At 59.3% G+C, this 12,185-nt stretch overlaps 1 protein-coding gene across 2 annotated transcripts; it reads left to right on the top strand.

Moving 5' to 3' along the window:
* Window positions 1–1,549: 1,549 nt before the first annotated feature.
* LGALS3BP (galectin 3 binding protein) lies at window positions 1,550–11,320 on the top strand. 2 transcript variants are annotated; one of them, XM_074389021.1, is made up of 6 exons: window positions 1,550–1,700; window positions 4,301–4,375; window positions 5,342–5,533; window positions 7,169–7,300; window positions 9,325–9,577; window positions 9,852–11,320. In XM_074389021.1, the coding sequence occupies exons 2-6, from the start codon at window positions 4,324–4,326 to the stop codon at window positions 10,981–10,983; spliced, it is 1,761 nt and encodes a 586-aa protein (XP_074245122.1). In that variant the 5' UTR covers window positions 1,550–1,700; window positions 4,301–4,323; the 3' UTR covers window positions 10,984–11,320. The 2 variants fall into 2 exon arrangements, with proteins under 2 accessions (XP_074245122.1, XP_010340649.2); XM_010342347.3 differs by having other exon boundaries at window positions 1,551–1,700; window positions 4,298–4,375.
* Window positions 11,321–12,185: the final 865 nt, after the last annotated feature.

Raw genomic sequence — 12,185 nt, 5'->3', positions numbered from 1 at the left:
CAAAAAAACCAACCTTTCCACAGCACTTCCAGAGACGCTTTCCTGCCCTTCCCTGGCCACTTACCTGGGCAGAGTCATTAGTGCTGCCCAGAAGGGAGGATGTTGGGTTTCTGTGTCAGCTGGCACTGAGACCCTTAATCTGGATGGGGTTTTAAAACTCCCCACAGCCTTCTCTGCCAGTTCTGTTTCCAGCTGCATCTGCCCCAGGGTCTCCACAGTTCCTCTGGAGGGATTAGGCGAACCGCGCAGCTGCCTAAAACCTCACATCTTGAGGGAAACAGTCATTCAGTGTCTGACCTCTGGGCTCGATGTCTCGGACTCTAAGCTGCCAGGGAACCAGGGCTTTCCACCCGGTGGGACTGCCTGGGGGCTTTTTAAATGTCCCTGCCTGTCCCCCACTCCAAGAGATGGTGACTGCCTGGGCATTAGGAAGACTTTGTAAGACTCTCTGATGATTCTTCTGTCCAGGCCAAGCTGAGAACCACTGGTCAGAGAGACCTGGGCACATCCCGCGGCTCACCCAGAACTGTGGGGTGCAAGTGAAGAAATGAGAGGCTGCTGATTGCCTCACTGAGCGGTGAAGCCCAGACTTGACCACGGATTAGGCCAGCTGGAGCCAGGGGCTCAGGCGGGAGCCCCTGCTTCTCTCTGCTCTGTCCCACAGGCCCCAGCAGCCTGGGCCCACATCCTTTCACTCGGAAGCCAGCTCTCACTGGGCTGGCTGGGCTCACAGCTCCACCCTGGAACCATCCATGTGGCCTGGAGGGCCCTTCAGGGCTCAGCCAGCCAGATGTGGGGTGGTTGAAGGCCAAGAGCCAGGGGCCCTCTGGGAACCACACAGCCAGGAGTGGGAGGGGGTGCTCCCTAAGGGACAATTGAGGCACTGGCTTTCAGAGTAGGGAAAGGGAATGGGTATGAGCTGGACAGAGCCATTATGTCACCCCAGAGTCTCTGTCCCCCACCCTGTTGAGAGGGAACAGTAGGAGAGCAGCCACAGGTCCAGCAGTGCCATCACAGGATCTGGGGTCAGGTGCTGGAGCGGCATCCAGCTCCTCCACCGGCCAGCTGCACACCTGGCCCTCAGAGCGTCCCTCCCCTGGGACGGGACAGCGCCGTGCAGCGTTGCAGGGCACAGGCCCTCTGTATGGTGAGCATGCCAAGAGCTCAGAGAGCGTGGATTTGCACATGAACGACCACCTCTGCAGTATCCACCCAGCCAGCAACGCGCTAGACCCAGGAAAGGACTCGGAGCGCTCTGTCGGGGCTCACTGTCACCCACAAGAGCAAACTGTCTGGGCCCAGAGCCTCTGCTTCTTCCCCTCCCATCCCCCAAACTCCAGCCCCTGGCCAGCCTGGAGGCGTTTCCGACTGACCATGGCTGTCAGTCCTCTCGCGGGCCTTGCTCCAGCCAGACTCCTGCCTTGGGCCTCTGCCATCCCGGCACTGACACCCACAGGCAGAGCTGAGATGAAGGAGAGGGGCCCCTGGGAGTGTCGTGAGCAGCCAATCCCAGAAGGCGTCTATGTCAGATGGTTTCTGGAAATCGAAAGTCAACTCTGTTTCCTGAAGCATTTCCTGGGATCAGCCTGACCACGCTCCATACTGGGAGAGGCTTCTGGGTCGAAGGACCAGTCTGCAGAGGACTCCTGTGGCGGGAAGCAAGGAGGCTCCAGCACAGCCATCAAAGCTGCCCCAGCCAGGTAAGCTCCTGCCTCCAGCTGTCAGGTGGGCGCCCCGCGCCTCTCTCTCTCTTTTTTTTTTTTTTTTTTTTTTTTTTTTTTTTTTTTTTTTTTTGAGACAGGGTCTCACTCTTTTGCTCAGGTTGGAATGCAGTGGGGCGATGTCGGCTCACCGCAGCCTCTGCCTCCTGAGTTCAAGTGATTCTCCTGCCTCAGCCTCCTGAGTAGCTGGGATTATATATGCCTGCCACCACGCCTGGCTAATTTTTGTATTTTTAGTAGAGACAGGGTTTCACTATGTTGGCCAGGCTGGTCTTGAACTCCTGACCTCTGGTGATCCACCCACCTCAGCCTCCCAAAGTGCTGGGATTACAAGTGTGAGCCACCACGCCTGGCCAGGGCACCCCTCTCTCTACACAGGCAAGTGGGGGTCACACCTCCCTGTTTGCACATAGGCCTGGAGCTGGGGGTCCAGTGCTTCTGAGCCACCCAGGCCCACAGGGTCTCTCTGTACAGGTGGGCAGATTGCTTACTGCACAAGGATACCAGCCAAAGGGGCAAGTGGGCTGGAATTCAGCTTGGCCCTCTTTCAGGTCTGTGCATTGAGCCCAGGCCTGCACCCACCCCAAGGAAGAGCACCTTTTTTTCAATTCACATGAAGGCACCCTAGGGGTCAACACAGATAGCTGGTCTCAACTTCCCATATGAAGGAATCAGGGAAAAATACCCAGCCACTGCCACCCAGAGGGCAGCAATGGTGCCTGCCTGGTGCTTCATTGTTCCCTTTTTTTTCTTTTGACATGGCGTCTTGCTCTGTCACCCAAGCTGGAGTACAGTGGTGTGATCTCAGCTCACTGCAACCTCCGCCTCCTAGGTTTAAGTGATTCTCGTGCCTCAGCCTCCTGAGTAGCTGGGACTACAGCTGCACACCACCGTGCCCAGCTAATTTTTTTTTTTTTTCGGTATTTTTATTAGAGATGGGGTTTTACCATGTTGGCCAGGCTGGTCTCGAACTCCAGACCTGAAGTGATCCACCCACCTCAGCCTCCCAGAGTGCTGGGATTACAGCATGAGCCGTCGCACCTGGCCAGTTGGTCATTTTTCCAAGGCCTTGAGTTACTCTCTCAGGACAAACAAACCTGGTGGCTGTAGCAGAGGGAAGTGGCTGGGGGCAGAGTAGAGAGGGTGACCACCCGCCCCAGCGTGCCTGGGACCGAGGGCTTTCTCAGAACACAGGGAATCTTCAGTGCTAAAACCAGCACAGTCCCCAGCACACAGGACGGGTGGTCACACACCCTGGCCCCTTCAGCCAGCCACTGACATTGACACGGGGGAGAGGTGGGCTCTGCTGAGCAGCCCCCCGGCCTGCGGCTCACCAGCTGTGGACAGGGCACCCATTTGCCTCTCTGGGTGTCAGCTTATTCACTTGTAAGGTGGGGTGTTGCCAAGGCGGTTCTCAGGGTCACGGTAAGGCCCCCAGTGGTATCTAGGCAGCCCCGACAAGGGACAGCCGTGCACTGCCGGTGAGCGCGAGTCCCGGAGTAAAGCTGCTCACCAGCCAGTGCACCCAGCCCCGGGGGCTTGTTCATGCGGACTCCCACGCAGAGGGCCTGGGGCGAGGCCGACAAGCGCTGGGGACACCCCTGCAGCCGCCCACCAGGCCCACCGAGCAATCTCAAGGTCACCAGGCCCGGACTCCCAGCCAGTGCCCACAGCAGTGCCCCCAGAGGCCTGCCCCCGGCTTGCTGGACTGAGGGGACGGTGCCAGGTGTCACACACAGGATTCTTACCGAGCCAGAGAAACCATAACTGTCTCTCCATTGGCAGGGTGTGGGGAGGGAGGCAGGGGGCCGCAGGCCACTGCAGACAAAGACAAGCGTTGAAATTACACGGAGGCAAGAATGCCAGGCCCGAAGGTGGAGACCCAGGCCGGGCTGAGCATCAGTGTCTTGGGGACACTTCGGCATTTACTCCCCATTCTTCCCTCAGCACGGCCCCCCAGGCTGCAGCCCTGAGCCTCTTCCCACATCGTCCCCATCCGAATACCACGGAGCCCCAACGTGTCACTCCTGGCCCGGATTCTGTGGCCTCTCCTGATGAGTCCCCTCCCATCCACTCTCCAGGCTGCGGGCTTGTCTTTGTCTGCTGAGACCTCTGGGACAGTCCCTGCAGGGTCTGTTGCCTGAAGATTAAGGCCCAGATCTTAACCAGGCTCCCCTGGCTTCCCGACCTGGGCCCGTGCCCATGGCCTCCTCCCCCTCCACCCTCCCCCATGCCTGTGCGGCAGCCTTGCCCGGGGCCTGGTTTTCTGAGATGGGCTCACTCGCCTCCAGTCACCAATTCTTGCTGTCTTTACTGCCAGGGGTCACCCCCAGCCCAGCCCTTCACCTAGCCAAGTCTAACACATCTTTCCAGGACCATGCTGCAGACCAGGCGAGGGGCCCCTGTGGGGGCAACCGCAGTGTCTGTCACACTTACTGAGACCATAGTGGGCTCTGCAGGAGAGCGACCCTGCCTGCCACACAGCCCAGGTCGGGCTGAAGGGTGGATGGGCAGGCCAGTCCCCGGGTCTCGGGCCACCGGGCTCCCGTCCCTTACTTGACGGCTTCCATCCACAGCAGGATCCAGGCGTCCAGGCAAGGCCATGGCCCCTCTGAGGCTCTTCTGGGTGTGGCTGCTGGTTGCAGGGACCCAAGGTGAGCTGAGCCCCTGGGAAATGCCAAAAGCAAAGGTCCGTGAGGCTGCCGCGCCCTGGGTCTGCGCAGAACGCCCAAGAGAGGTTGTACCTGGGGTCTGAGGCCCGGTGGTTAGCCAAATCTTCTCTCTTGCTTGAAGCACCTGGTATCCCAAGTGATCGTGGCTTGGAGGTTCCAGGGGCTCACTTGCACTCAGGTGAGCTTCAGGTTATAGAGAGGACACCAAGGAATTCTCCATTCCGTCCAGAGGGAACCAGAGGAGCTGACCAAACCAGCAGTCACAGGGGGTGTTGTGGGGTCCACAGCCTTGGATGCTGGTCAAGCTTCCAGAGGGTCCTGGCTGCCTTCCCTCACATTCTTTACACTGTGAGCCCCTGAAGACTCATGCTCATCCTGGGGGCCCCACAGAAGCCAGACGTGCCCCCAACTGAATTCAGCTCCTGCCAGGCTCTGCCAGCTCCTGTAGGGGTGAATGTCAGTGGGTGGCGTCCCAGAAGGACATGTGTGTGGTGGGAATCCCATTCTCTGCCCTGGAAGTATTCTGCCTGTGCTCCCAGGGGTCCCTAGGCCTGCTGCCCCCACTAGGCCAGCACCCCTAAACTGCAGACACCCTCAGGAGGGGTGAGCGTGGGGCCGCCTGTCCCCCACCATCCTTCTCTCGGGATCCTGCCACCTCCACGCCCAGTGCTGGAGAACCCAAGGCTTCTCTGACCCTGTTCTGTCTATGGAGTGAAGGGCTGAGACCCTTAAAACAAGGAACGGCGAGTTTAGCCTCCGTGGGGGGGGGGGGAGGTCTGTATCTTCCACTCCCCCCTCACAGAGGTGCCCCTCACGGAGAGGCAGGGGGACCTTGAAGCACTGGAAAACAAGCTCAGCAGGGGACACCCAGGACAGCGTGGGGGCCCTGGAGGTTGGGGCGGGGGCGCTGCAGGCTCCAGCCTCACCCTGGCTGGTCTCTCCCTGCAGCCGTGAATGATGGCGACATGCGGCTGGCCGACGGGGCCACAGCCAATGAGGGCCGCGTGGAGATCTTCTACAGAGGCCAGTGGGGCACTGTGTGTGATAACCTGTGGGACCTGACTGATGCCAGCGTCGTCTGCCGGGCCCTGGGCTTCGAGAACGCCACCCAGGCTCCGGGCAGAGCTGCCTTCGGGCAAGGTAGGGCCCGCTGTCCCCGTGACCCACAGCACAGCCAGCTCCCGCGAGGGGCGAATCCCCTAAGACAAGACAGTCAGGCTGCAAAGACATGCAAATTGTATTCCTATTAATTTAGCAAGAGCAAACACCTTTTTTTTTTTTTTTTTTTTTTTTTTTGAGATGGAGTCTCGCTCTGTCCCCCAGGCTGGAGTACAGCAATGTCATCTCAGCTCACTGCAACCTCCGCTTTCTGAGTTCAAGCGATTCTCCTGCCTCAGGCTTCTGAGTAGCTGGGATTACAGGTATCTGCCACCACGCCTGGCTGATTTTTGTTTTTTTTGTTTTTTTGTTTTGTTTTGTTTTGTTTTTGAGATAGAGTTTTCACTCTTGTTACCCAGGCTGGAGTGCAATGGCGCGATCTCGGCTCACCGCAACCTCCGCCTCCTGGGTTCAGGCAATTCTCCTGCCTCAGCCTCCTGAGTAGCTGGGATTACAGGAACGCGCCACCATGCCCAGCTAAGTTTTTGTATTTTTAGTAGAGACAGGGTTTCACCACGTTGACCACGATGGTCTCGATCTCTTGACCTCATGATCCACCCGCCTCGGCCTCCCAAAGTGCTAGGATTACAGGCTTGAGCCACCGCGCCCGGCTTGTTTTTGGTATTTTTTTTTTTTTTTTTTTTTTTTTTGAGACGGAGTTTCGCTCTTGTTACCCAGGCTGGAGTGCAATGGCGCGATCTCGGCTCACCGCAACCTCCGCCTCCTGGGCTCAGGCAATTCTCCTGCCTCAGTCTCCTGAGTAGCTGGGATTACAGGCACACGCCACCATGCCCAGCTAATTTTTTGTATTTTTAGTAGAGACAGGGTTTCACCATGTTGACCAGGATGGTCTCGATCTCTTGACCTCATGATCCACCCGCCTCGGCCTCCCAAAGTGCTGGGATTACAGGCTTGAGCCACCGCGCCCGGCCTGTTTTTTGTATTTTTTAGTAGAGACAGTGCTTCACCATGCTGGCCAGGCTGGTCTTGAACTCCTAGCCTTAAGTGATCTGCAACCGTGGCCTCTGGAAGTGCTGGGATTACCACGCCCAGCCCGAGAGCAAACACTTGTGATGGCGCGGAAGCCCTGTGGGTCCTGCTCCAATGGAACTGCGTCACCCACACCTGGCTGGCGAGGTGGCCGGAGCTTGGGCAGGTTCAAGAGCTCGGCTGGGCTCATTTACTCTGGCCCTGAAACTCCACTCCAGGGAGTTATATTCTTGAAACCATTTCCCCTCAAAAGAGAAGTCTGTACACAGAAAGATTTTCACTGATGCAGCAGTTGTGATTCTGGGAAAAAAAGAAATAATCCACCCACTATTTAGCAGCAAGGATAGTCACACAATTGCAGGATGTGAACCTGATGTCGCAGGGCTAGGCACGTAATTACGACACATGAATCTGATGTCTGCAGTAGCCAGTAAGCTCTGTAAGTATGAAGGCTAAGTTCATGGCCTGACGTTGCAATCACAAATCCAACCCATGCTGGAATATTCCCCGCGGTTCACCGGTGAAGGACCCGCCCGGCCGGCGAGGGGAACAACGGGCTGAGTCGCGCTGTGGGGCTGCTGGGTGCAGTCCTCAGGCCGCCAGCCCTGCCATCTGCTGCGTCCACAGGATCGGGCCCCATCATGCTGGATGAGGTCCAGTGCACGGGAACTGAGCCCTCGCTAGCCAACTGCACATCCCTGGGCTGGCTGCATAGCAACTGCAGGCACGACAGGGACGCCGGTGTGGTGTGCACCAACGGTGAGTGTGGGGCCCCAGCATGCCCTGGGGTCCCGTGGCCCCTGCCCCTCCCCCCACACACGTGAAGCACACAAAGGTTCCTTCCACGACTGCCTGCCCACTCCACATGGAGAGGCCCTGAATCCAGAGAGCCCACCAGCTCCCAGTCCCACAGGCCCAGACTCCTCCCCAGCCCCTTCTGGAGAAACACCCCAAGGAAGCTGAGTGCGAGGCAGTGAGACACAGTCCCAGTGAGCACGACACCTGGCTCCAGCCTGTCCTGAAATGCCAGCGCCCGCTCGGAAACACACTCCCCAGCGTGACAGGCTCGAGCCCATCCTGGCGGAGAGAGGCCTGGCTACTCACAGCTGCAGCCTGCTTCCTCCCAACCCGCCCTGATGTGCAGCGAACCCAGGCTGCTCTGCAGGCTGGAGCCCCTGGATCTGAGTTTTTTGTTGCTGTTGTTGGTTTTGAGATGGAGTCTCACTCTTGTCGCCCAGGTTGGAGTGCAGTGGCACAGTCTCAGCTCTCTGCAACCTCTGCCTCCTGGGTTCAAACAATTCTGCCTCAGCCTCCTGAATAGCTAGGATGACAAGCACTTGCCACCACGCCTGGCTAATTTTTGTATTTTAGTAGAGACAGGGTTTCACCATGTTGGTCAGGCTGGACTTGAACTCCTAACCTGGTGATCCACCCGCCTTGGCCTGCCAAAGTGCCGGGATTACAGGCGTGAGCCACCGTACCCGGCTGGATTTGAGTTTCATGGTTTTCTTTCCTCTCCTGCGGCCGAGCTGGCTCTTCCTGGGCTTGCCGCCCACTACCCTAAGGCAGGAGGGGTCGAATCCCAGGGAGCTGCTGTGCTCACATGGGACAAACAAGTGGCCGGAGCTGAGCCTGGCCTCACAGTGGGGGAAGCCCAGGAGACACCATGGTGCTGTCGGGGGTTCGGTGGGGGGAGGCGGGTGAGGGGAGCACGCGGGGCCGTGGGTGCAGGGCAAAGGCTCCTGTGGCAGGAGAGCTGTGGTGAGGAGCAGGTGGGAGGGAGCTGGGGGCTCAGGTGTGAGGTGGCCCAGGGCGAGCCCACCTGGTTGAAACCTCACAATTACTTCAAACCTATTAAAACCTTTGTGGCAAAGAAAGAACCCATGGGATTTAGTTTTGAGTTAGGCTTTGAGAGGCTCAAAGAGGCGGGGAGGGTGCAGCACACTGACTCCCGACCCGCGGGCCTCCCATGATTTCTCCGGGCCTTGTGCCTCACAGGAGGCTGCTTGGGGACCCCCAGAGTTCTAAAATGGGGTTGCCACAGAACCCTGACTTTTCAGGCCATCTAAGCAGGCAGTGGTTTTGGTTTGAGGTAGGCAGGGTCTGTGGTGATCGACTGACTGAGGCTGGGGAGTGGGGCTCCGAGTCAGCACCACCAAGTCCCCAGGCGGGGCTGCTGCCTGAATCCGAGGAAGCAGAACAGAGCAGAGGGCCTGAAGCCGGGTTCTGGACAGGCTTGGCCAAGTCTCAGCTGCTCTGGTTCCGCGGGGCTGGGAGGGGTGGGGCCTCGGGGCTGGAAGGGGTGGGGCCTCGGGGCTGGAAGGGGTGGGGCCTCGGGGCTGAAAGGGGTGGGGCCTCGGGGCTGAAAGGGGTGGGGCCTCGGGGCTGGAAGGGGTGGGGCTCGGGGCTGGAGGGGTGGGGCCTCGGGGCTGGAAGGGGTGGGGCCTCGGGGCTGGAAGGGGTGGGGCCTCGGGGCTGAAAGGGGTGGGGCCTTGGGGCTGAAAGGGCTGGGGCTCGGGGCTGGAAGGGGTGGGGCCTCGGTGACGGAAGGGGTGGACCTCAGGGCTGAAAGGGGAAGAGCTCGGGGCTGGAAGGGGTGGGGTTTCAGGGCCCAGGGATCCGATACTGCAGGTCTCTCCGGTCTTGTCCCTTAACTTCCCAGGAGCCTTCCAGAGTGGATGAGGCAGCCACAAATCCCCCACTTTCAGATGAAGACGCTGACCCCAGAGAGTGGCAGCGCCCTGGGTCCTAACACAGCCTGCTTCCCTCCCGCCCATTCTTAGAAACCAGGAGCACCCACACCCTGGATCTCTCTGGAGAGCTCTCAGAGGCGCTTGGTCAGATCTTTGACAGCCAGCAGGGCTGCGACCTGTTCATCAACGTGAGCGTGCAGGGTGAGGACGCCCTGGGCTTCTGTGGCCACACAGTCATCCTGACTGCCAACCTGGAGGCCCAGGCCCTGTGGAAGGAGCCAGGCAGCAATGTCACCATGAGTGTGGATGCTGAGTGCATGCCCATGGTCAGAGACTTTCTCAGGTGAGCTGTCTTGTCCTCAGGCTCTGGGGCCCCCAGGGGCTTCGTCCTCCTCCCCTCTTCAAAAGCACACGCACACGCCTATGCACACCTGCACACACTCACGTGTGTACATGTATACGTGCAGTCACACGTGCACTCACGGTGGCACACACGCGTGCTCGCTCCCACGCTGTACACGCGATGGTGTGCCGCAGATGGCCGTGCTGGAGAGGCGGGCCCAGGGCTCCCCTGCTGTCCTGTGGGGCCAGCATCAGCGCTCCCTCTCCCTCCGCAGGTACTTCTACTCCCGAAGGATCGACATCACCCTGTCGTCGGTCAAGTGCTTCCACCAGCTGGCCTCTGCCTACGGGGCCAAGCAGCTGCAGGGCTACTGCGCAAGCCTTTTTGCCATCCTCCTGCCCCGGGACCCCTCATTCCGGATGCCCCTGGACCTGTATGCCTACGCAGTGGCCACCGGGGACCCCCTGCTGGAGAAGCTCTGCCTGCAGTTCCTGGCCTGGAACTTCGAGGCCCTGACGCAGGCCGAGGCCTGGCCCAGCGTCCCCACAGCCCTGCTCCGGTTGCTGCTGCCCAGGAGCGACCTGGCTGTGTCCAGCGAGCTGGCTCTGCTGAAGGCCGTGGACACCTGGAGCTGGGAGGAGCACGCCTCCCACGAGGAGCTGGAGGGCTTGGTGGACAAGGTCCGCTTCCCCATGATGCTCCCTCAGGAGCTCTTTGAGCTGCAGTTCAACCTGTCCCTGTACTGGAGCCACGCGGCCCTGTTCCAGAAGAAGAGTCTGCAGGCCCTGGAGTTCCACACCGTGCCCTTCCCGTTGCTGACCCGGTACAAAGGCCTGAACCTCACTGAGGATGCCTACCAGCCCCGGATTTACACCTCGCCCACCTGGAGTGCCTCTGTGACGGACAGTCGCTGGAGGGCACAGGGGTCACAGCTGGTCTATTGGCCCAAAGGGGGTTCTTCACTCAAATACACTGTTAATGACATCCAAGCCCGCCTCGACTACAGATACTACCACCCCTACCAGCCCTTCCAGACCCCACAACACCCCAGCTTCCTCTTCCAGGACAAGTGGGTGTCCTGGACCCTGGTCTATCTCCCCACCATCCAGAGCTGCTGGAACTATGGCTTCTCATGCTCCTCGGACGAGCTGCCCGTCCTGGGCCTCACCAAGTCGGGCCCCTCAGATAGCACCATCGCCTACGAAAACAAAGCCCTGATGCTCTGCGAAGGGCTCTTCGTGGCAGATGTCACCGATTTTGAGGGCCTGAAGGCCGAGATTCCCAGTGCCCTGGACACCAACAGCTCCAAGGGCACCTCCTTCTTCCCGTGCCCAGCAGGGCACTTCAGCAGCTTCCGCACGGTCATCCGCCCCTTCTACCTGACCAACTCCTCTGGCGTGGACTAGATGGCATGGGCCAGGGGCCGGCAGGGGCAAGGGTGGTAAGAACCCAAGAAGCCCAGGACGCCCTCGCTGCAGGCTCCTCTCTTGGCTCCCTTCCTCTCGGCAACGACCTTCAACAACCGGCCACCAGATGTCCCCCTACTCCCCGGAGCGCTCAGCTTGAGAAATTACTGGGAAGCTTCCACAAGTGTGCACCAGTTCTCCCAGCAGCCCACCAGTGTCCAAGTTGGGAAGCACCAAGAAGCCCTCGAGGTCGCTCTGGGATCCCCACCACCCCCGCCCCAACTCTGTTTGCCTTTGTCACTGCTCTGAGATCATTACAGTCACGCTGTGGTTCCTACATCCGTTTGTACAGAAGGTGTTATTGGGTCCATACCATGTTTGGACATTGGGTGTGCCAGGCTCTAGCGGGCAGGGAATGAGGGAGAGTCCCTGTCCTCGTGAAGCTGCAGGTAGTGGGGGAGACAGGGAGCAGGAAGCACATCCCCGCCCGGAGCAGTGACACAATGTGACACAAGCAGGAGGGTGTGGCCACTGAGTGCATGCACGTGGGTGTGTGACTGTGGGTACATGGGTGTGTGGTTTTTTTTTTTTTTTTTTTTTTTGAGATGGAGTCTCTGTCACTCAGTCTGGAGCACACTGGTCATGTCTGACAGGAAGGAAAGGGTGCTGAGGTGGCAAGCTCAGGGCTGCACCTCTGGGGGTGGCCGGGTCTCTGGAAGACATGACCAGGCTGGGTGGTGGAGACCAGGAGACAGTGGACTGTGGAAGCTGCGGGGAGGGAGAAAGAACAGTGGGAGTTAGGAACCTTCGCTCTGGAAATCCTTGTGCACAGGGACAGGGGACAGAGATTCTCATCTCAGCCTTGTAAGAGTGAAAAATTGGAAACAATGTCAGTACCCACCAACAGGATGCTTGACCACAAATAAAAGACACCCAGGCCGGGGCTGAGTGAGGCAGGGGAGAGGTGTGCTAGAAAGATACTGGGAAGCAGAGTCTCAGGGGAGGCTGGGGGCACACTGGGTGCCGGGGGGTAATCTGTGAGAATGCCATAGCAGGCTCTGGGCACTGAGTACTGGCTGCTGCCAGCCAGGCTTCTCCCTGACCCGCTGTGGGCACAGAGTCCCCAGGGAGGCACCGGCTGGGCCGAGCTCAGGCTGGCGCCTGCCACTGTACCAGAGTCTGGGAAGATAAGAGTGTGGACT

Source organism: Saimiri boliviensis, chromosome 17 (genome assembly GCF_048565385.1).
Source record: "Saimiri boliviensis isolate mSaiBol1 chromosome 17, mSaiBol1.pri, whole genome shotgun sequence".
Taxonomy (NCBI): domain Eukaryota; kingdom Metazoa; phylum Chordata; class Mammalia; order Primates; family Cebidae; genus Saimiri; species Saimiri boliviensis.
Note: the sequence above shows the minus strand (reverse complement) of the source record. Positions and strands in the feature narration are given on the sequence as shown.